Genomic DNA, 23,752 nt, shown 5'->3' on the forward strand with positions numbered 1-23,752 from the left:
AGACAGAGTGCCCCTTATTTACATCGTTTGCTGCCAGCAGGTCAATATGGGGGACACTCTAGGTGAAAATTAGCGTTCAGTGTGGGGGGGTTCCCCCACACTGGTCTTCACTTCATGATGATTCCCATTTCATTTACTCGATGACACCAAACCAGTGTTTTCCCATCATCTAGAAGGACCACGTACAGTTGCTTGCCCAAGCAGACAGGTGCATTCTGCACCACTGAGCCAGGGGCAGGTGAATCGGACCGGGAGGGCACCTAGAGGGGGCGTGCGACCAGAGCTAGGGTGCCCCCCCTCCGTTTTCTCATCTACAAAGTGGGAGCAGTAATCCTGACCTCAGCCTTGGGGGGGGGGACAATTAATTAATGTGAACTCCTGGAGGACTTTGAAAATGTGAAGCCCGGTATAAATCTTATATGTGACTATTATTCCCCTGTTGCCATTTCTAAAAGTTCATCTAAAAAACCTCTCCCTATGCCAATGCCTCCTCTCCTGCCTGAAGTCCACTGAACTATTTCTGATAAATCACTGAATGAAGTGAGTTCCTGGGCAGGGGCCATCCAGAGCCGATGCCTCACTGCCTTCCCAGCAAGGGTTATTGTATGTTCAGACTCCAGGTACCCCCGGATGCCTCCGAATTTACTTCTTTGTGGGGGTTTTCCAGCTATCTGCTTTTTACTAGCAGTCAAGTTGAGAGAAGGTAATAAGGTTTCCCTTTTACTCGGTGAGTCCAGATGCCTGTGTCGTGTGGCCTTTCCTGCAGGAATCATTTCCTACGAGTCAGGCTTACATTTCACCCTGGTAGACAAACGGATCACTTTGAGACCTCCGTCCAAATATAATCCAGCCTTAATTCCAGCAATCCAGAGGGAGGATGCCTATCACAGGGGTCATCTGTGAATGAAATTGATGTGCTACATGTTCTTAATAAAGTATGTATTTTTTCACCTTGTCTCAAAGCACAGGGATAAACATAATACATGTATATGTACTCACAGGGAACTTGAACTTTGTTCTAGAGGAACACAAACTAATTTACTGTACAATTGGACCATTTAGAGAAAGACTTTGTCCTCTTCAGCCACTTAGGGTATTGTTTGCTCCAGTTAATATGCTGCGAGTTCACCAGCCAACCTCCAGATGTCTCACTTCAGAGATTTGGGGTCCCATCCTGTACTTGGTGTGGCCTGGGCACACAAAGTTTTGGTGGCAAACAGTAACAGTACCTTCCAGGTAAATACAAGAATGTCAATGGTTTCATCCTATTAGTGAGACAACAGATACCCAGAGTTTTGCGAGGTTTACCAAAACCATTCAGCAACTCGGAATCCCGATGCAATTAAGATATAGCTGCAGGGCGCCAGGGTGGCTCAGTCAGTTAAGCATCCAACTCCGGCTCAGGTCGTGATCTCACGGTTCATGGGTTCAAACCCCACATTGGGCTCTGTGCCGACAGCTCAGAGCCTGGAGCCTGCTTCAGATTCTGTGTCTCCCTCTCTTGTGCTCTGTCTCCCATATATAAATAAACGTTAAAAGAAAAAAAAAAAAGTAGCTGTGTCAGTCCAATGGCAAAGGTGCTCCTTTGAAAGGCAACCGTAGAAGATGGAGGTTTTCTTCATGGTAAGCCTGAAACGGTGCATTTGCAGAAGGACATGAAATTGCCAGAACTTGAGGTTGTAGGACAGCTGATTCCTTTCCCCAAAGTGAGAGGCTGGGAAGGTTTAGAATAGAGGATTGTGCCTTCTGAACGTGGCCGCGTCCACATCTCCACTGGGTCGAACACAATGCAGTGTAGGAAACTGTTGCTGCTGGACTCTGGCTGCCACATTGCCAGTCAGTGGAGGAGAGAATTCCGTTTCAAAATTACTAAGCAACAACAGCATGGACAACGTAGAAGATCGTTAGTAGTACTGACTTCCATGCCCATCCTGTAGCCCATGCCCACCGGAAGGCACCAGGCTCGTGGCCAGCTTCCTTCTGCCTTTGCCTTATGCAGCTCAGTCTTGGACAATTTCCTGTGATCACCAAAAAGCCTTTTCTTCATGTGCTATTACTTAAGTAGAAGTGATACACACACACACACACACACACACACACACACACACACACACACCACGATTCCTGAGCCCTTTGAAAGAGCAGCCTGTCAGCTGACTGAAATGATGGGACCACAGTTGGGATATTAGGAAAAATTGGAGCAAATTAAGAGAGATGATGCTCTGGTAGCAGCCCCGTCTGAGCCTGCAGGCTGCTGTGCACAGTGTCGGTGACACCTTGTCAGCTCCCCAGCCTGTGCCTTAGTCACCTGTGAGCCCCAGGGGACTGCATCAGACACAGATGGGGAATCACCCCCAGGCTTTAGGCAGCTGGTCATATTACCTAAATTATCTTCTCCATACATCATCATCGGGGCCCAACCCACAGTCGCAGACTTACAGAAATGAAGAGCCAGATGAGAACTATTTCTCTTTGTTTTTCAACTGAGGAAACTGAGGCACAGGCTGGGTACATGGTTTATTGGGATCCCACAGTTACATTAATGCTGAGCCAGGACGAGAACCCAGGACCACCCGGCCCACCAGCCCACAGACTTGCTATCAGGTGCCCCCAGCATTGGTGTCATTTTCCTGGCCCCTTATTCTGGTTTTCCCAAAACCTCCTGAGGAGATAATATTTTAGTAATCTCAACTCTACTTAGTTTTTTTTTAAGTGTATTTGCAGTTAGAGGTATTTACAGATAAAGTTAAAAATTGTTTGTCAGCTGCGATAATTTCAGGTGTAGCCACTTGTAACTATTGGCTACCATATTGGATTGTGCAGTTACAGAGCATTTCCACCACTGTCCAGAGTTGGGCAGTGTGGACACAAGACATTCTAAAAACCAAAAAAAAACAAAATAAGATGGATAAAAAGGATAGGGATAGTAAGATTGCTGATAAACCCTCAGGGAAATTAGCTGTCTTTACACAAAATTTGTCCAAGACAAGGCATCCCTTTTGTGTTGTTTTGGGGTTGATCTATATCCTGAAGGGGGAATTTTATGTCTTCTCTTTTTTTCAGCACTGATACAATTGCTTAGAGCTCCTTATCGCTTCTTATACCCATTTTGTAAGTTTGTCATTCTTCCTTTCCTATAGATTAAAGGAGATACAGTGCAGAAAGTTGCTTTCCAAGCAACAAGATGAAAGAATAGGACTATCAATTCTTTTGTTACCACTCTCTAAAAGGAAACTTGCAACTCACTAGACCATATAAAAGCTTATTGTCTTGGAGTTAATGACAATAATATGTCGAATGAATTATTATAATTTTTGTAATATTTTACTGCTTAGAGGAACCTCAGAAGATTTTGCATATCCTCTGTTGATCTAGTTTTCTTTACGCAAAAATAGAGTAGGGAAGTAGGTCAGTGCCTGTGCTAAAAGCAAAAAGCAAGTACTCTCATTTTTTCCCCCCAAACATCATTATATTTTCATCTTGGCTCTGAGACTGATACCACCAATGCCCGCTGGCTTGGTGCTCTCTAACTTGTGGTCCGATTCCATATGGCATCTGTCCTAGAGGAGCCTTACATTTGGCTCCTTGCCAAGAGCAAAAGCAGAATTGGCGTTCAGCGTCTTGTCGTTTGTAGGTAAGGTGCCAACGGAGATGCGTGTGGTTCTGTCGAGGGCCTGGAAGTGGCCACGGAGTCTACAGGAAGCCTCACCCTAGAGCAGCCCTGTTTATGGGATACTAAGCAACCACAGGTGGTCTTTACGTCTGTGTCCAGGCTCTGCACAGACCTCTTCTCTGGGGTGGGACATTGGAAAAGCCACTCTATCTTCATGACTTGGAGTTGCGTCATTTGCAAAACGGGGATGAAAATGTCAGCTTTGCGGGGCTGTTGCGGTATTTTATGTCACGTACCTGGCAAAGTTTTCTGGCCGAGAGTAAGCTCTCGATAAACATTTGAATTTGCAGTTAATTCCTGCATTGTCCTGGGTGCTGAGGATGTCTAGGGAATACACAGAAGTGAGCTAGTCTGATTTCCTAAGCCCGAAGTCAGATTCTAGTAAATAGAAGATCTTCCTGAGGTTTGTGTTATCTGCTCCCGTAATCACCCCTACGTGAAGAGTGCCCAGGCTCTCCGTGGCCTCTGGCAAGTACCCCCGAAGGTTTAACTGTTGGACACACAATTTCTGGCTTCCTCAGAGGTGTCGACACGTTCAGCCTCATGAGGACAAAAGAAGTCAGTAAGTGTCTGACTTCTAAGAATGAGCGTCAGCCAAAAGAAAGCTGGGAGTCCAAAGGAGGAAGAGCTAAAGGGGGGCCTGGGAGGGCTCAGTCGGTTGAGCATCTGACTTCAGCTCAGGTCATGATCTCACCGTCTGTGAGTTCGAGCCCCACATCAGGCTCTGTGCTGACAGCTCAGAGCCTGGAGCCTGCTTCGGATTCTGTGTCTTCCTCTCTCTCTGTCCCTCTCCTGCTCATGCGCGCGCGCGCTCTCTCTCTCTCTCTCTCTCTCTCAAAATAAATAAACATTTTTTTTAAAGTCCAGATAAACAAAGGAGGAGGAGCTTGCGTGCGTTCGAGCCAAGTTAACCAGTCTGTGGTAGTGCCATTAGGATCCAGGTGTGGAATCCAGCAACATGGGGTCTGTGGGGCTAGGACCACCTGTCCTGCACACAAGCTTTTGATTGAGAAGCTCTGTTCTTGTAGCGGTTCATAGGATAACTAGTCATTATTAGATTGACTTCCATGCTTTTCATGCTCTTAGCATTTGATGGTGATCTTTGGAACAGTTGTTTGCAAAATGGCAAGTAGTTGAGAAATGATGTGTAGATGTGTCTGAGAGGCGTTCGTGGAAGTGACCCTGTGGTGATAGAGAGGAAGGGGGTGTGGAGATGGAGACATTAAGTTATTATTGAGAAAATGCGGCTTTTAACATAGTCTTAATGGACTGTCAAGTTCTGCCCTTGGCCCCCTCCTTTTCACAGATGGTTGAAAGGTGTGTGTGTGTGTGTGTGTTGCCTTTTATTCGGCAGTATGATTCCAGGGACCTAATGGGATTTGCTCCTGGCCTTGTCTTCTCTGAGATTTACCCTGAGCCATTCACTCTCAGCCCACGGGAGACCTGACACAGTGTTTGGCCACATGATGGATTAGAAATATTTTGTGCTTTGGAGTCCACTGGGCCTAGTTTTGAATTCTCCTCTCACGATATGTAAGCCAGTAATCTTAGGAAAGGAACTTCTTCAATATTTGCATCTAGAAAATACTACTTTCTGATAGGATTGTTATAGAGATCACTAATAATGAAAGCAAAGACCCTGACACCATACCTGGCATGTAAATCCTCACTAAAAGATACGTTATTATTATTTAGGGTAGGAATTGTGTTTGAGTCTCTGCTAAAAAAAAAATGGAATGGAAAAGAAGGCTTGTAATGGTCACTCACTCTAGTGTATCACAAGCACAAAGAAGAAGAGACTTAAAGGCAGAAAAAGCTAACACTTCTGAGACACTTACTGTGGACCGTGTTCTGTAATGAACACCTGGCTCTGCGAGGTGACGTCTGTTGCTCCCATTTTACAGATGAAGAGTTGAAGGCCCAGAGTGGCCCAGTTAGGAAGTACTGGTGCGAGGATTCAGAGCCCGTGCCCTGAGCCCTGACAGCCCGCCGCCTCAGGATGATCAGAGCTCTGAAGGCATCCCTGCAGGACGGCTGATAGGAGAAGGGTTATAAATACACACTTACCGATATAAAGAGCAAAGGCGTAAGGTACAGGCCCTCTTGTCCGCTTCCCTCCCTTTATGTGCCTCCGTGAGTATTTTTGGAGGAAATGAAAATGGCCCCTCATTGGGAGGGCACTTAAGGAATGCTTGCTCTAGCCTAACACCAGACGTTAGGACTAATATCCCGGCACCGAACTCCTCCATTGTATTCACCGTGCTCTTTACAGACAGGATGCAACAGCCCCATTTTGGGAACTTCCGTTCCCTCTTAGCTGAGACCTGTGGCAATGCCTTCCTCTTTTCATCCTAGCTGATTGTCAGCAGCGGTAACCACAGCCCTTCCTGTCCCAGCACTACATCTTACCACACTCTCGTCTCTCAACGAGCTGTGAGCACCATATTCTGTTCCACACCATATTCTGGGGCCTCGCCACCTCCAGTGAGCCAACCCACCTCCCTCCCCCTGGGGTTACAGTGCCCACTGAATTCTCAAAGGGTGATTTGTAAAGTACAGGTGCCCAGGAACAAGATAAACCATCAACCTCTAATATAAACGACCATTACATTGCACCTAAATTGTTGAAAGAAGATTTTGCGCTCAATATTTTATTCAGCAGAACATTTTTTTGTAACAATAAGGTTGATTAGAGAAAGCTCTGAAAAGTGCTTCAAGTTAGTCTGATTGTTTGTCTCAAGGATTAAAAAAAAAATAAGTGGTAAAATAGAGGGAATAAGAAGAAGTAGAAATTGAAGCCAAGACCCTAGTGAAGAGTCTTTGCCATCATTTTCCTCTCGGGATTAAATTAAATTCAGGATTCGCGCTTTCCACAGCCTTTTTGTTTGTTTTTTAGCCATCAGGGGTGGGGGGGTCTTTTTTATCCAGGGCTCCGGACTACCCTAGGTCCACAGCAGATTTAAGGTACACTGGTGGTCTTGGATTGTTTGCTTTAACCTAATAAGAAACCCTGCTTGAGATCCTCGACTGTCTTCTAAATTATTACCCCCAAGCCACCCTGAAATGACACCTGCCATTTGCACTGAGGTTTTCGCCCATGTGGCCCCCGTTTGACCTTTCTGCCTCCTGGGCTGGGGGCTGGCGGACCCTCACGGACATGGCTCTGCAGGTACTTCGTCCGGCGGCTGTGCACTTGTTTGGGCGCGTTTGATTTTCACAGGATGAGATGCTAAACCAAGGGCACAGTACTGCAAATGAAGGCTGCTTAGAGCATTCGGCCTTGTCACTTGGCTGAGTAGGTGGGTTTAGCCTGCAAGGAGGAGGGTGGTAGATGAAGGAGGTAGGGGATTTTGCTTTATTATTTACTGCAGCTCAAATAGGGATCCAGATACAAAATGAATGCCTTCATCATCGTATTACATGATGTTGACTAGAATTGCAGAATTCTAAACAAGCATTCTTTCTTCCAAATGAGGGTTTTGGAAAACAGCATTAAAGAAGATTGATATGTAAAAGCTTATGGTCTTGCTCTTTGTATCAGCCCCAAATATTTACTGAAGCTAGGAGAAGAAAAGGCAGACTTTCCTCTTTTCTCTCCCAAACGTGTGATTGTTTAGAACTCAAGTGCAACATCTGGAAGTCAGATATACAGAGAGCAATTTATGGAGTGTGAAAGATTTGAAATATTCAGTGTCCTTTAGTGGGAACTCAACTTTCTGGGGCTGCATTCCCCCCCCCCCCGCCCCCCCCCCCCCAGCACAAAGCAGGCATTTCTGAGATCGCCTTTGCCTCTCTGAATTAAACCCTTTGTGCCTGGATCCCATAAACAATGTGCTTTTTAAATGGGAGCCCCCTCCCCGCCCCGGCCCTTTTCTCCAGTGTGGGCAGCCAATCAGCTGCGCCCAGCCGCATTGCTGGAGCACTTTCCATTCTGAGCAGCAACAACGTACTAATTTGATGCACACATGGATGCCTCGCGCACTCTGCAAATTCATCACCAGCATCTTGCATTAGTCATCTGATGGGCTGCCAAGTGTTTCATTTTCTTTTCATGTGACTTTATTATTACCACCTCTCTCCTCTCTTCCAAAAACCTCCAAAAGGCGGGGCCGGAGGGAGGGCGGGGGGTGGGGGGGGGACGGAGGGGGAGAATCCAGCAGAAATCCAGCCCTGCCCTTCTTTGCACACGAGAGCCAATGTGGGGCTGATAACGCTGCGGATGCGTTGGTGGCAGCCTTGCAGAGCGAGACCTGCACTTAACTTGCAGCTGCCTCCCGAGCCGGGCTTCAAGATGTCCACGCCCCGGGTGACAGCCGGCGGGGCGCTGCCCTGTGCTCGGGCGGCGATGCTGAACAGCAGCCTGCAGTGAGAGCCCGCAGCCGCTGCCGCCGCGGAGCAACCTAATGGTGCCTGTGCTTTGTTTTAGTTCATCAAATTTCTCCGACTCATTAGGCACTTTGCCCCGTGCTCCTCTTCCTCCTCCTTCCGCCTCCCCACCCCCACCCCCATTTTTTTTCTTCCTGTCCCTCACCGTGCAGCCCTAACTCTGGCTCCCGGTTCCCTTTTTGACAGTAACGGCACAGCCAACAAGATGAACGGCGCTTTGGATCACTCAGACCAACCAGACCCAGATGCCATTAAGATGTTTGTCGGACAAATCCCCCGGTCCTGGTCGGAAAAGGAGCTGAAAGAACTTTTTGAGCCTTACGGAGCCGTCTACCAGATCAACGTCCTCCGGGACCGGAGTCAGAACCCTCCCCAGAGTAAAGGTACACAGACCGTGGGGAACGCACGCGGTGGGGAGGGGGCAGGGCGCGCGGTCAGGGGCACCGGGGGCGCGGGGCCGGCGGGGCTGCCCTGCGCCCGCGGGAGGGAGGATCGCGAGGGGGAGCAAGCCGCCGCCGCCGCCGCCGCCGCCCGGGTGCTCCGGCCAGGCGGGCTCCTCCCCGCCCGCCCGCCGGACAGGTGGACCGAGCCTGCCCGGGACGCGGGAGGGAGGAGCGGCGGGAGGGAGGAGCGGCGGGAGCCCGCGGCCGCGCCTCTGTGCAGGCGCGTGATTGCTCTCCCGAGGTCACTTTCTAGGCAGCGCAGGCTCCTCTGGGGTGGAGTAGCTGCCTCTCTAAGGAACCGTGTTTCTCAGCCTTGCGTTTCCTAAGCCAACTCTTTCTACCCCTGCCTTCCCGTTATTGCCCGTGCAATTACGATGGCATTTTACTTTTCCGTAGCCTGTGGGGACCCTGAAATGCCTTCGGAACAGTTGCTGTAATACCACTGGGGTCAGGAATAAAGGGTACACTTTTAAGAGGGACATCAATTCTTGGGTTTAAACGGGGATCATTGAGAGAAATGTGCCTTTTCGGGCGGGAAGAAGCACCCTAGCGGCCTGAAATAGTTAGCACACCTTAAAAACGCTTGTGGTTTACGCCCTTACCAGTGGTAGGATTCAAGTGTACAACCTGGTGCTTTTTACTGCCTCCATTTTAAGACGAGGGTGATGGGGGGCGGGGGGGTGTCGGTTGTTAAAATAGAGACGAGAAACCCGGGTGGTTGAAGCTTCTGTGTTTTGGAGTCCTCCCCTGTAAGCTCCATGCAAACTAAATTTAAAATACCTTCTCCGCTGCTCCCTTTTGGTCTTTGTCGATGTTTTAACCTGGCTTTAGTATTTTTGTTCTTTCTCTGTTCTTGATTTCTTGGGCTGTCGAACTAGGGCCCCTCTGTCTTTCAGTAGATCTTGCTCTTTCTTTTTCTCTGCACCTTGGAATTTCTGTCTGCCCTATTATTTTGTTTCTGTGTCACCTCTCATGAGAGGTCCTGCAAACTCATTGTGTGGCTCGTATGTATACTTTGGTTGAACCCGTGAATGTTAGCACACACTTTTCTGAGCCTCTTTCTTACTGTGAAGGTGAAGGGACAGGACTAAATAATCATTAAGACTGATGTTCTGTGACTCTGAGAAATGCTGGGCCATCTCTTGTTCTCTGTAGTTGCTGAGGTCTGATAGCACGTTCAGAAACCTTTGAAAGAATGTTAAGGCCAATACACGTTTTATAAAGCCGAGCAGACTGCCTTCAGGTTAAGTTCCTAAGACTCCTGTTCTCTGTCTCAAACCATGTAACACCAAGGGTGTTTTCAAAATAACTTAAGGGGAATTTTCTCACCACAAATTTGGTTGTCCCATTATTAGAAAAAATATCAAATATCTGAAATTCGATAGGAGTTAAGACATCACAGACGGGCAATGTTGAGATGTTTGTGGATCATATTTCCAAATTATTTACCCACATGTGTCCCAAATGTAGAAGACTAGAATTTGTTTTCATAATTAATTTCTGTAGTATCCTACTGAGGAAAGAAACTTCAGTGCACCAGACTGGAGCAGAGAGTCACCAGAAGGGCCATCCCACCATCTAGAACGGCACCCGCAGAAAACTAGGCCGGGGCAGTAAACTAGTGTTTTAGAAGAGTAACCATGAGTTCATCCTTGTCCAGGAAAATGTGCCTCCAGATTTCAGTTTCTCAGCATTTTTCAGAATGACCTTTGACATAGTGATCAAACCTCATTTACTATTGTCTGATTACTTGCATTTTAGCTTTCACACATGTCTTGCCTTAGCCAAAAAGACCTTCTTTCCATCAAGAAAGTGTGCATGGTCTAGTTTTTCTACCATTTTCTCTTTTCCTCAGTGTTCCTCTGAGCACTGTCTTGAAGAGGCTACATTTGAGACTACACATTTTGTTAACTTCAGTCACTATGTCTTGCAACTAACTTCCTTTAAATAGTTTGCATAAGCCCAGAGTCTTGGAGGGAGGAGGAGACGCGATGAAGGAGCAAACTTTTTTAAGCACATACGCTATGCACCAGGCCCTGTTTTAGGAGTTCTTTCATTTCCTTCTTGCCAAAATCCTGAAAGTAGGCGCTGTTCGTCACGTTTTACAGATGAGAACATCGAGGCTCTGTAAAAAAAAAAAAAGTTAAGAAGCAAAACTCATTTGACCCAGCTAGTAAGTAGCAGAGTAGGAATTTGGGCACAGTCCGTCTTCATGTACTTGACCTCCATGTGTTCACTTCATTCAGATGAGGCCTCAAACCAACCTTGTTCTGCTCCATTTCAGGGTGTGGGCCGGGGGGCCTTCTCCTTTACCTAAATGCTCCCCAAATGAAAGGAGGGAATTCTGACCTTTACGAGCAAGGTTGATTTGGTTCCTGCCTTTGTGTTTATTTAGTTTCGATGCTCATGGGTTTAGATTGTACATCATTCCCATTCTATCATGGGATAGAAGTTACAGATGAAGGGGCGCCTCGGTTAAGCGTCCGACTTCGGCTCAGGTCATGATCTCACGGTTCGTGGGTTCGAGTCCCGTGTCGGGCTCTGTGCTGCCGGCTCGGAGCCTGGAGCCTGCTTCTGACTCTGTGTCTCCCTCTCTCTCTGCCCCTCCCCTGCTCACGCTCTGTCTGTCTCTGTCTCTCAAAAATAAATAAATGTAAAAAAAAAAAAAATTTTTTTTTTTTACAGTTACAGATGAAATCATTCAAATCTTACCTTTGGAAATATAGGTCATTTCCCATTACTGTGAACTCCAAGGCTCACATCAAATATTGCTTGAAGTATGTGGACTGTCAGCCGAAGCTTGAAAGGATTTTTGTTACAGAGATACCTCTGTTTTAACAGTATTTGTAGTGATGGGATTTGAGCTGTATAATGACATTCCCCTCCGAGGATTACAGCCCTTAGCCGCTTCCATATAGAGAGCAACCACCACCACTTTTCCACCGATGCCTGTGTGCGCGCTATGGTATTTTCCTGTGCACACGTACAGCAGGACCTCACATTTACATTGGTCCTGTCAGCAGAGTATAGTCGTCGTGTGTTCCCGGGCTGATGTCACATCCTCAGAAATCAGAATTTTGGAGCTCTGTCTGAACACAGTCTAAATAGTCTAAGTAGGGCTTTTGGAGTGGCCGTGATTCATTGCTTCAATGACATTGATAGTTCCAAGGACAGAGACAAAATCCGGTTATTCCGTAATCCAGGTGAATTAGGTTTTTCTCTCGCTTTGCACCTGATGTTCTATTTAAGTCTCAAGGCATAAAAACTTTGTTTTTGTTTTTTGGGTTTTTTGTTTTGTTTTGTTTTGTTTTAATCACCCTTTAAGAATTAGAGCCTAAGCTGTTCGTGCCTTCTCCCTATTAGCATATGTGTTGACTAGGCAAAGTCCGCAAGCTGTGGAAGCTGGCTGTCCTACCTACTAGGACTCATGGAGAAGATGTTTTATTCAGTAGTTACCGGTCAAGTCTGTGGGTGCTGAGAAATACCCCCCAGTAGTTAAGAGCATCGGTTTTGAAGTCAGACAAGCCAAAATTCAATTTTTGGCTCGACCACTTCTTGGGTGTCGGCCTTGTGCGTGTTTCTTAATCTCATCTGAGGGTGGAGACTGTCCAGTAGGGTCACCCAGATGAAGTTACGTGCTTTGTTTGCCCAGAGCTGGGAGATAGTAGGAGCTTGTGTGCTGATGGTTACTGTTATAATTGCTATTATCATCACTGTCCCCAAGAACTTGAAATCTAATAGGGACAGTGAGGCCGGTGCACAGGTGACGGAACTATTGAAGACCATGGGATAAGGGCAGGAAGGGGAGGAGCCTATCTAAACTCTGGAAGTTCAGTGTTGGGGGGGGGGCGGGTGATGAATAATTGGCAGCTGTGGAGATAGGGAGACATGGCAGCTTCACCAAATCCTGAAAAAGAAAAATTGGATTTCAATAAGTAAAGACAGTGTTGAACATTGCAAGTGGATGGACTGGCCTGATGGTAGGCGTGGGGTGAGAAATGCAGGGCAGGTCCTGGGAACTGTGAATCCTGCCAGAGATGGAAAGAAACGTGAAGTCCATGAAATGAAATGGAAGGGGGGGAGGTCACGACATCTGGAAATAGAAGCTAGGGCCAGTTCTTAGAAGGCTTTAATTCTCAGGCTTAAATATTAGAATTTTATTGCCTAGATAGTTGAGGGTCAGTGAAGGCTTTGTCAGCACAGGGAACAGAGACCAGGAGGCTGGTGCAGTGTGTCGGCTGAAGCACGTGGGGCCTGAACAGAGACGCTGCTGGCCCTGGCCATGGGCAAGGGGGTCCCGAGTGACACAGACCTGAGAGTGTCGGAAAGAAGGGGACTTGATAACTAAATCGAGGCAGGGATGAACAGGAGGACTTTGGCCTCACTGGGAGGAGTGGAAAAGCAGTCGACAGTGAAGAGAAGGGGAAGGGGAGGAATATGGAGTCCAGGTTGGACCGTGTGTTGAGTCTGAGGTATCACAGAAGAGTCAAGAAGGATGTGTGTGGGCCAAGGAAAGCCACTGGCTCGGGTGTTTGGGAGGACGTGACAGCATTTGAGAAGGGTAGCAGTCACGGACTGTGTAGATTTACGTGTGAGCCCGCCCTTTCTAGGAGTCTGGCCATTTTTGTGTTAAGCAAACGGTAAGGAGCTGAAGCCAGCGGACCTACTGAAAGCATAAGGAAGACAGGAATCGGGGTCTTTGAGGAGACAAAGAGTGGCCGAAGAACAATGAAACAGGGGACAAGGGGCCCTCATCTCAGACAGCAGGGCAGTTAGAAGGAAGTAACAGCAGATCAGATTTCGGTCTAATGGAGGGAAGTAGCACAGATGCCCTCCGTCTTCTCTGGAGACGGCCCGTTCCTGAGGAGGCCGGCGGAGCAGAAGACATAAGGAGAACGGAAAAGGTCTAAAACGACTGCTTTGGAAGAGCTGGTGGGAAAGAAGGGCAGGATCGCTGGAGAGCAGGGCGGCTCCTCCTGACACTGGGATCGTGCGGCTGTTGAGAGTAGGGTGCTGAGGGTTGTGCTTCTGGGAGCGAGCGGGGAGGTGGAATCACCTGTTTCTGGAGAGGGTCAGGAAGGGTGTTGGGTGTGTCTCAGAATGTTCTCTGAGACCTAAGGTAGGGAAGCCAGGCAAGGCAGAGGGGTGGCCTCTGGCCTCAGGTTGGTGACCGAAAAGGACGTACATGGAGGACGTGGCAGGTGCGGGCGTGGGGTTCATGGAACCCAGACTCCCCCAGAGCCTCCCCATGTTGGTAAATTGGGTTCCTTGGATCGTTGCTCTCTTGATATTTCTGTTCTCGTCAAAATTATAACCCAGGACCATAGCACCCTAAAAAAGTCTACTGTAGAATGAAGGCGAGTTACATTTTTCTAACCTCAGGTGTTAAATATTCCTATTTAATCTTGTTAAGTTACATGCTTTGTTGTTCTGATTTTACAGGAAGGAAAACTGAGGGGTCTGTGCTAAGTAACTAGAAAGAAATCATTGAACGTTTGAAAGTAGAGGATCGGACCAAGCCCTGGGTCCGAACCTAATGCCTCAGTGATCACATTTCTCTCCCTCTCCCTCCCTGTCTCTCTCCCTCCCTCCACCCCACCCCTGCGATTTCTCAGCCAAAAGAGAGCTAGAAACGGGAAGTGGCTTGCGTAGACTCTGTCTGTGTGCCACAGGCCTGAAGAACAAAACTTCCTTTTTTCTTGAAATGTGCTCCGAGGTCAGGTCGTGGTAGAGCTTCTCTGCAGCTGTAGCTCCTCCAGTTCTAGAGCCCAGAACATTCTGGGTGGAACAAAAAGTAAATTCAAGGCTCCTCTGGGAAGAGTTATTAACGTTTCAAAAGAGCAGTTCTTGGAGCGGCTGTGGTGCCGGTGCCTTTTCATCTTCTTGATGGTCCGGCCGCAGTTGGGGTGGCCCGCGCCATGGCTGATGTGACCCTCGTCCCCTCCTGCTCGGTCTTTGACTCGGAGTCGCTCCTTCCCTTCTGAAAGCCCCTACTTCAGTCTGCAGGAATTCATTAATAAACTCTAAGTTGGTCCTAATCCCTAGGAGAAGGGTGCAAGGCACCAGCACCTAACGTTCCTCATTTCAGACTTTGACGAGAGGAAGCCCTGCATCCAGAACATTCTCCTGTGGTAGGGTGGGAGGAGAGCAGGCCCCGGGGCTTACAAGAGACTTAGCGCTATTTCATCATCACCAGCTCGTTCAGGGAGCACGTCTCGGTGTCTTCAGCCCTGATGTAGCGGCGTCACATGCTGCTGGAAGAGTCCGAAGAGAGGTGCTGTCTTATTGACCCATAATCCTTAAAATGGGAAAGGTTCGCAGAGAACACCTTCGACCTTTTTATTAAAGGAATCCCATTGGAGGACTGGGGTGGGAGCGTTTCCATGTTTCATGCCTTTCCTTTCTTCCTGAAAGGACTCTTGTCAGAAGCTTCCCTTAAGTAACAGAAAGGGGCGTGGAACCAGTTTATTGAAGCGATGGCATCTTGAAATCCATACTTGAGAAAGAATTCAAAATGCAGGAAGATGAACCAATTTTACATTTCAACGCACACAAGTAGGGATAGGATTTCTGCCCTCAGTCTCTTGGAATCCAGGGTTGCTGCCCTAGATTTTCTGGGACAGCCCCAGTTTTGATAGTGCTGTCTCAGTGGCCCACAGGAAGGATCTCTCATCCTGAATTAATTTTACGTTAACAGAAATCACTGTGTAACTTCCTGTGACATCTTTTCATTGTTTGGCTGACTGAGTCCTGCAGGATAAATGTAAAATGCAGTCAGAATTTTTATATTCATGCAGGCGGGGATCCTTATCACATCCCTGGGAGAGGTGGGTTCAGTAGTTTTATCATATGGCTATATTAAAGATTTAACAATTCATGGTTTTCGTGGAGTTTTAAACTATTTTGACTTATACAGACTGCATCCACAAGCACCGATTGAGATGAATCAGAGAATTGTAAAATTAGCCTCTGTTAAGTTACAGCGAGAAGGAATCCTGTTAAATGCCCCCTACTCCGGAGCTGAGACTGGATTGTGCCTGTCTAGCCCAGCCCTGAATTTCTGTTGCTTTTATCAAAGGGTAGCTTCTCCCCTGGCAGATAATATCTGTCCTGGGCATATTTTGATCCTTATATCTCTGGAGAGGAAAAGAGGAAGAAAAGGAAGGAGGGAAACACAGAGGACACACAGAGCCAATATCAAAGAAGAAAATAAATTACTTAAGGCTGCTTCTGACCATTTTGTTTTCTCCTCCTTTGTCTGGGACATCAGCTGGTCCCCAGCCGTCTTGTCCCTGGTAGATTTGCCTTTCTGGAATTAACGTAGCAAAGGAATAAAGAAAACAGGATATGGATGAAAGGAGAATGGATTTTTTTTTTTTTTTGTAGAAATTTACATGAAAAGTAAACCCAGGGCCTCATGGCCTAGGTCTGTTGGGATCCCTCCCACACATGTCTACAGGTTTACTGAAACAGCTAAATTTAGATCTCACAATTTGCATTTCCCATTGAGTACATTTATAGTTTGCCTGCCCAGAGGTCTTATTTGCCTTTTCATTTGCCCCCAACGAGATTTGTCCATGTTAGAAATGCTCTCCCATCAGTTACACAAGTGAACCACCCTGGTTTACGATACTGAGGGTCATTATGAAACCGGTCTTTGGAAATGAGAAGTCCAGTTTCCCAAGCAGAAGGAGAGTGCTTCATGTAGGGTAGAGCTGCCCGTTGCTCTGACACACACGTGCGTGGCCTATGAATTGGCGTGGCGTAGCACGACCTGCCCTCCCTTACTGCTTCCACTCCAAAGACCCCAGATGATCAGGCAATCAGGTTGAAAGGTTTTCTCTCTTCCTCCTTCAGTCTTTGCTTCTAATGAAAACTTACCGTTGACCGTAGTTGAGTTAGATTTAGAAGTGTTTAGAATGCTAGTGTTAAAAATACAAATAAAGTCATTACATACCTTGTGAGAAAGTTTCTGGTCTTTAATGATTCCAACCATGGTCTTAGCACCATGACTATCCTTTTTCTTGTGTTCATGGATTCTTAAAAGACTGAATTTTCTTCTTGGACATATGGCCCCAGATGCTAACAAGATTTAGGCATGAGGTCTCGGGTTCTTTGTTCCTTGTCCAAACTTCACTGATCCTGAGATCATCTATTCACATGCTTTCTTTTCTAATATTGGCTAGCTAGCCCAAACCTCTTACGAGACCCTTCAGACATAAGCGTGCCAGAATGTGCCACTATGAATAAATGCACAACAATCATATGACCTTCAAAACCACTGGAAACTGAAAAGGGATGAAAAGAGAATTGGCCAAATGGGAAAAAGTAGAAGCTAGACTAAAATAATATGATTTAGCAACAGATTGATTCGGGTTTTTATATTCTGGTAACAGAAATGACAGATGATGGTACACTGGCTTTCAGGACACCTGGTCAAGAGAATTGGAAATGTTCTGACCCCTACTGTGAAATTCAGTGGAAAATCAGACATTAGGTACCTCAGTGATACATTAAGTATCACACTAGAGGAATTTGCAGTGAACTAGACCAATTATATGTATTAAAGAATTAGGGCCTTCCAATGTCTTGAGTTTATTTTCCAGTCTGCTTTGATGCACACGTGTGGTGGGGAAGGGAGCACAGAATAAAGGCATATGGGGCATGATGGATTGGGAGGTACGTGGATTTCTCCAGGCCTCTTTTCCGCTGAGTCACGTAGACAGACACATAGGTAGCCGCACAGAAGCAGGTTTTGCTATAGATGGAAAAAAGAGCTAGTTCTCTGAACAGGGCCAGGTTATAATGGTAAAAACTAATGGGTCTGGGAGAATGAGGATGGCAATTGAGGAATAGCTATTAGGATCAATATTTTTTCACTCTCTATGTAAATTACTGAGAAAGATGCCCCTAATCCAGTTTCCACGTTCTGGCATTAATTCAGATTGGAGAAACCTGGTTGGAGAAGTATACTTTGGACAGTGATCAGTTTGAAGAACAAAGAAATGTAATTTCTCTACTTCCATTAGGAGGATCATGAACTGGTATCAGAGAAATGAATTGAAGGATCGAAAGGGAGTATCCACTCATCGCACTCTTTAATTGACCCAGATTCTGATCATTATAAAATATTTTGGAGTATGTTAAGGCCTCAAGTCTATGGAGGACGAGTCCCATAGCGGAATACGTATTTGGCTCAAGACCTGCCTCTCCATAGTAACCTTTAGTGTCGTCTGGAGTGTTCAGAGTCTCTTGCCAGCTAGGCCCATCGATTGTTGTTCCCTTATTGACTTCTTTTTAGTTTTAGGTGGAAAAAAAAATTGCTTTATAAATTCCTATGGTTTAATGGAAACTGCATCAGAGACACGTAGAGGGGCATCGCGATAGGGAGGGTGAGGGGTGCAAGAAACCATGCCTTCGACAAGTTCATGGTCAAAATGGCCCCCGAAACCTAAACGTTACAAATGAACAGAGCAGACACCAAGTGTTAAGGAACAGGTAATCCACCACTTTGCACAAAGAGCTTTTTCGCTCCTATATAGGCCACTGTGCCCGATATCAGGAAATGTTATTGAAGATGCATCAAGGAGGTGGAGGCCTTCCAAAGGAGAACAGCATGAATCACCGAGGTCTGGAAAGGTGAGCCCATATGGAAAGGTCCAGGAGGTTAACTTAAAAGGCCTGAGAGCATTGAGTCACAAAAATGAAAAGGGAGGAAGCCTGTAGCAAAACATAAAAAGAGGGATTGTGCTGTCAAAAAAAAAAAAAAATGGAGAAGAAAAAAAAAGAATATGATTGAAGTTTTGAAGATGCTAACGTGCAGAGTGAGGCTATATATAGATAAGCTCTTTCAATTAATGCTAAACCCCTGGATTCCACTGCTTAGACTGAAAATGTTGGCACAGCAGCAAAGTATAGAGTTTGAGCCAAACTTTGACCCAGAAGAGGTGGTGAACTTAGAACATGATGAAAGTTACAGACATGGCGAGCCCGCTAACTCACAGCCCCCCGGAGCAGACCTCTGGCCGGCGCTCTCCTGAGGCTTCGTGCCCAGCTCTTTTGTAGCAGGGATTTGGAGCCTTGAAAGCCCTGGGTCCTTTTTCATGTAGAACCAAAACGATAAAGAGGTGGCCCAGAAAGCTAATGAGATGTTTACCTGAGTACCGCCGTGTGGCCATAAACATTTACTGGCGCCTACTGTGTGCAAGGCATCATACTTAGTGCTAGGAATATACGTATAAATACAAAGAACGGACCATGGTCTTGGCCTCAAAAGGAGAGAAGGAATCGGACACACCAAAGACAGGATGACCATCCATTCTTTGGAAATGGAGAGTCAGCTTGGGGTTAAGCAGTGTCCATTGTGTGCATGGGTGCATGGTTTCTTTTGGAAAGTACCCTGAGGTTGCCCCGTGTGTGGTCCTGTGCTGTTCACATAGTAAAGGTGAAGTGAGAGAGTTAGTGGAACCCAGGGTCACGTGACAGGAGGAGTTTTGGCTTCCAGCTACACACCCTGTATGTCCTCTTTCCCCTTTGTCTTCATCTTTGGTTTCCTTCCTTCTTTCTCCTCCCTGTAGGGAGTTGAGGACGAGAAGAGGCTAAAGCGTTCACTAAATGAACCTTTCGGAGGGTTCTCCGTAAAATGCAAGGGTTTGCGGTTTGGTGCCATCCCGCAGCATCACGCAAGCACGTGTGATGCGTCGGCAGGCCCTCAGTACCCCCTTTCTGTGTAACACCCTTTAGAACAATGCCTGGCCCTACCTGACGGCCCTACCATCCAGGTGATACCGAAGAGACATGAACGGCCTTATCCTCCATAGGACGTGTGTGTGAACTTGTGTTTGCACACATATACAACACACGTTTGTTTTAAACTTTGTGGTGATGCAAAGATAATTTCTTTGAATGCCATTTCTTCAAATGGGTGTGTTATTGCCTACACAGTAGACCTCTGAGGAGTAAATTATTCATAGAATATTGAACGTCAGTGGCTTTATACAGTGCCTGACATATGGCGGGATATGAATAAAAGATAGTAAATAGTGTATGGTAGGTCGAGTAGAAGAAGACGGGGATGGAAAAAAAAAATCACGGCGTCTAGATTTTGTAAGCCATGTGTTTTTGTTTTTTTTAATTTTTTGTGCAAAGAAACCTAATGCTTCTTTCTCAGCTAGTCTGCTAGAACATACTATGCCTGATTTAAATCGGCATTTTATGGGGAAGGAGAAGGACATGGTAGAAGGAGGAGGGGGGGTGGACTCCTCAGTAAAAACCAGAGGTCTCTGGGGAGAGATTATAAATGTTGGCAAAACAAATATTGGAAACTCTGTAGAGGGCCGCCTATAGATTTCCAAACCTAAGTAATTATTCCCAGTTCTTGATCCTCATGTCCTGGCCTCAAGGACAACAGGCGCTTTCAGAACAATTGTGTCTGATTATCTTGCTTTGGCCCAAATTTCCACGGACTTTGGATAATGACTGCAGGCCTTACGTCACATTGCTCGGCACATTGGACTGTGTTTGATATTGAGACACATTGTAGTAATCGACACTAGCCTAGTGCAGAGTTAATGCAGCCCAGTAGAGTGGTAAAGCTCTTATTTTTCGCTGCCTGGATTGTTTCTTAAAGATTGTCCTTTGGGGCTCCCGGGTGGCTCAGTTGGTTAAGCGTCCAACTTCAGCTCAGGTCATGATCTCGCGGTTCGTGAGTTTGAGCCCACATCGGACTCTGCTGACGGCTCAGAACCTGGAGCCTGTTTCGGATTCTATGTCTCCCTCTGTATCTCTGCCCCTTCACTACTCCCACTGTCTCTCTCTCTCTCTCTCTCTCTCTTAAATAAAATAAACATTAAAAAGAAAAAAAGATTCTCCTTCAAGTCAGGTGAGTTGGGTGTTTGTTTAGCTGAGTGGTTTTTGTTTGTTTACGTTCGTGTGAATATCTCGTAAAGAATTTTTGGCTAGTCAAAGAGGATGTGAACCAAACTGTTCGCATATGTTAAGAAAAATCAGAGAACAGCATTGCCCAATTTGTACGCTCCTGCCATGCTAGAGACCTGTCTCTCCTTCACGCCTCCCACTTCCGTTCGGCTGGTTGGGGTGGAGGGAGAACAGATCCGCTTAGTTTCACTCTTCAGATTAAACCGTTAACGTCAACGGCAAAACAGCCAAGTGGAGCTTTAGTTTCTTAAGTCCTCTGGAAGATGTTCATGAGCTGTCTTAGCTGTCCAGGCAGATGGGACTTTTTGAGATGAAGGACCACTATTTTTGCCCTTTCTCTTTAGGGTTCAACAATAACCTGTTCGTTTGGGGGGGGCGAGAATGCTAATGATTAGCCCCAGAAAGGTTGAGCAGGGCCCTTTCTCTGCCTGCCCTGCCCCGCACGGTCTCCCTAGGACTGGGGTGGAAGCTGGCCAGAGTGTCATAGCAGTTGGGATCTCCATCAGTCCCTGAGTGAGGTCCATACACCCTGGTGATGGTCCTCGGGGACCGCAGCCACTGTGCGGCTCAATAAGGCAAAACCTAGTTTTGGAAAAGGTCGCTTCTCAGTAGGGTGAGTGAGAAGTGTTTTGAGGTGTTTTCTCAGGAGTTAGATGGATCACTGAGCACGAAGCAGCCTTCCCAGAGCCCCCGCCATATCCTACCTGCCATCATCCCCCTGGCTCGCTTCCGTGCGGCGGAACCAGGAAATGCCGTTTCCATGCCCAGGCCTCTCTCCTCTCTGCCAAGCCCGCTGCTGAGCGTGGTGCTCTCTTTGTGAAGTGGACATCTGTCTAATGGGAACTGGATTGTGACCACCAGTTCATTTTACACAGGCCACCGTACAGCTGCCAGATGGTGGCGGGGCTTAGCTGTTTTGCAAATCCAATAGGGGTGGTTCGCCACCCTGGAGGTAGGAAACGGAGGGGGCCCGGCCACCGAGCCCACGTCCCTACCGAGGCAGTGCCTCCAGGAGCCCGGGCTTGGCTCTAATCTCTCCGAAGGAAGACTTACGAAAAGGTAATGAATAAATTAAAGCCACATTTTAAAAAATCAGGTCTTTGGGGTTTTCCTCGCGACCTCATTGTTGACTAATCTGTACTTAGGAGAACAGTTCTTAAGTGGGACACGTCAGGCTTTTTGGCTACAGATTAAACCCCAAGGCACATACAACTGTGACAGCTTCGGGGGCAACAGGAAGAGTCCACGTCAAATGGCAGAGTCTGCTGGTTGAACCTGGACCGATGCGTGGTCGGGAGGCCCGCCTCCTCTCTCCAGGACGCCAGGCCCACAGTGCTCAGAAGATCAGAGAAAGGCCTGCCTGCCTCTCTGTGGCTTGCTTGCCGCCTGCGTGAGCGGCCGAGCTATAAGGATTTGTGAAATCATTGGTCGGCCTGCCCTAGCAACACGAGATGCCGTGTTGACACATATACCATTCCGCGTTCGCGACAAAACCGCTTTATTTTTAGAACACTTCAAAGTGAGGAAACCGTTAAGCCCGATCGCATCCTCTCTTGCCCTCCAGCCACTTCTCCCGCTGCCCCAGGAAGATCCACCCCCATTTTGTAAAAGAGGAACCTGAGACAGGAGATTAAGCGATATTTTGAGCAAGGCTGATAATGCCTGGGAAAATTGCTGATCTGGTCTTAAAATCGAACACATCCTTCGGAGTAATTTTTATAATGCTGCCACTTCTCTTACCTAGACCATGTGCGTTCCATATGACCTCCCATCTAAGCCTTAATATTGGATGTGGAGTTCAAAAGACAATTCAGTCTCCCATTTACTTTCCTGGCATTCATTCAAATAAAAATAGGCACATAATACTGCTTCGTATAAATCAAAGCCCCAGGCACACTTTGAAAATCTTTGAGAATGCACAGTACTTATTTTCATAAGTATCTCTCCTGCAACTAGCTTAAATTTGCTTGTGAGAAGTCTGTGTCTTTTTTTTTAATCCCTGGAGCAGTGCCTGGCATGAAATGGTCACTCAGAATTAGCTGCAGATTGAATGAGGCGAACTCTTCATCCGTCCCGTCCAATACCAACTTGACCCATTCGTACAGAGGTGCTCCTGGGAAGCGGAGAGAGGCCTTTATTCTTTCTTAGAACGTGTCTTAAGAGCCTTGTGTACCAGGCAGTGTGCAGTGTCCTGGGGATGCAGAGACAGGAGGTGTGGCCCGTGTCCACAGGGTGCCCAGCGGTGCGCCGTCCTGAAACAGAAAGCATTCACCATGGCCCCAGGGGTGACTGTCCCCACAAGTCACCTCTGTCAGCACCCCCAAAACCACAGGGCTGAGGTGTCCCTCACCCGAGGCTGTATTTGTTAGGCTCCTGGTGGCCCTCAGGAATGTAGTGTCCCAAGGGAGGGAAAAAAAGAAGCCAGTGAAAGAGTCGCGTGAATTGTAAAACTCTGTACAAACGTGAGGTGTGTGCTTTCCCTGGCGCAGGTTAACGCCCGTGCCACGTTTAGCTTTGTTTCCCCTTTCTTTTCCTACCAAATGAAACGCCAGCTTCCCATCAAACACCTGCTGGAACTGAACAGGGGTACCGCCGGAGAGGCAGTGCGGCGCCACGATGAAGAACGGGGCCCTGGTGGTCAAGTGCTGGTTTCTGACCCACCCCTGCAGTCCACTTTGTGACCTAGAGCAAGTGACGCGACCGCTCCATGCCTCGGTTTCTTCATCTGCAAAGCGGATACGATTGCGATGCGGCTCCGCTGAGATCATCTGTGTAGCGTGCTCAGAGCAAGGGGGCGCGTAGCGAGCCGTTCCCATTCCCCGTCGGCTCGAGGTGAGAAGACTCGAGTTCAGAGAAGTTAGGTGAGCCAGCGGCCTTTTTCTGCCAGCGACGCGTCAGCCCGCGGGCAGTCGAAACACGCCGGCCTTTCTGCAAAAGCAGGATCGGTTCTCGGTAGGGTCAGCAGTCACAGCTGATACTGTGCAGAGGACATGCTGTGTGCCAGGTCCTGTACTAAGGGCTTAATACCGCAGTATCTTCCTGTAGCGCGCAACCTCACAGTATTCCTCTGAGGCAAATACTCTCTCTTGAGCCCATGCTACAGCTGAGACAACGGAGACGAGGAAAACAAACACGTCTAATGAAGGGGCAGGTGAGGAATTCAGACCTAAGAGGTTCATCCTGAGAATCCATGCTCCTAACCACCTGCCTCAGGGGTTCCTGTAGCCCCTGGGTGTGCGTGTCCCCATTCTTGGTATTGGTTATGGTGCCGAAATGATCCATTTCACTTCGAAAGGCATACTTCTCTGGAGTA

At 47.3% G+C, this 23,752-nt stretch overlaps 1 protein-coding gene across 10 annotated transcripts in view; it reads left to right on the plus strand.

Moving 5' to 3' along the window:
• The window catches only part of CELF2 (CUGBP Elav-like family member 2), a 405,408-nt gene that overhangs the window by 232,815 nt on the left and 148,841 nt on the right, over positions 1–23,752 (plus strand). For 8 of the 10 annotated variants that reach the window (XM_030322970.1, XM_030322971.1, XM_030322973.1 and 5 more), the window contains one exon: positions 8,246–8,442. In XM_030322970.1, the coding sequence (XP_030178830.1) occupies positions 8,265–8,442 (178 nt within the window). In that variant the 5' untranslated portion in view covers positions 8,246–8,264. Of the gene's footprint in view, positions 1–7,850; positions 8,080–8,245; positions 8,443–23,752 lie in introns of those variants that run through there. The other 2 variants (XM_032593818.1, XM_030322974.1) reach the window with 2 other exon arrangements.

Source organism: Lynx canadensis, chromosome B4 (assembly GCF_007474595.2).
Source record: "Lynx canadensis isolate LIC74 chromosome B4, mLynCan4.pri.v2, whole genome shotgun sequence".
Taxonomy (NCBI): domain Eukaryota; kingdom Metazoa; phylum Chordata; class Mammalia; order Carnivora; family Felidae; genus Lynx; species Lynx canadensis.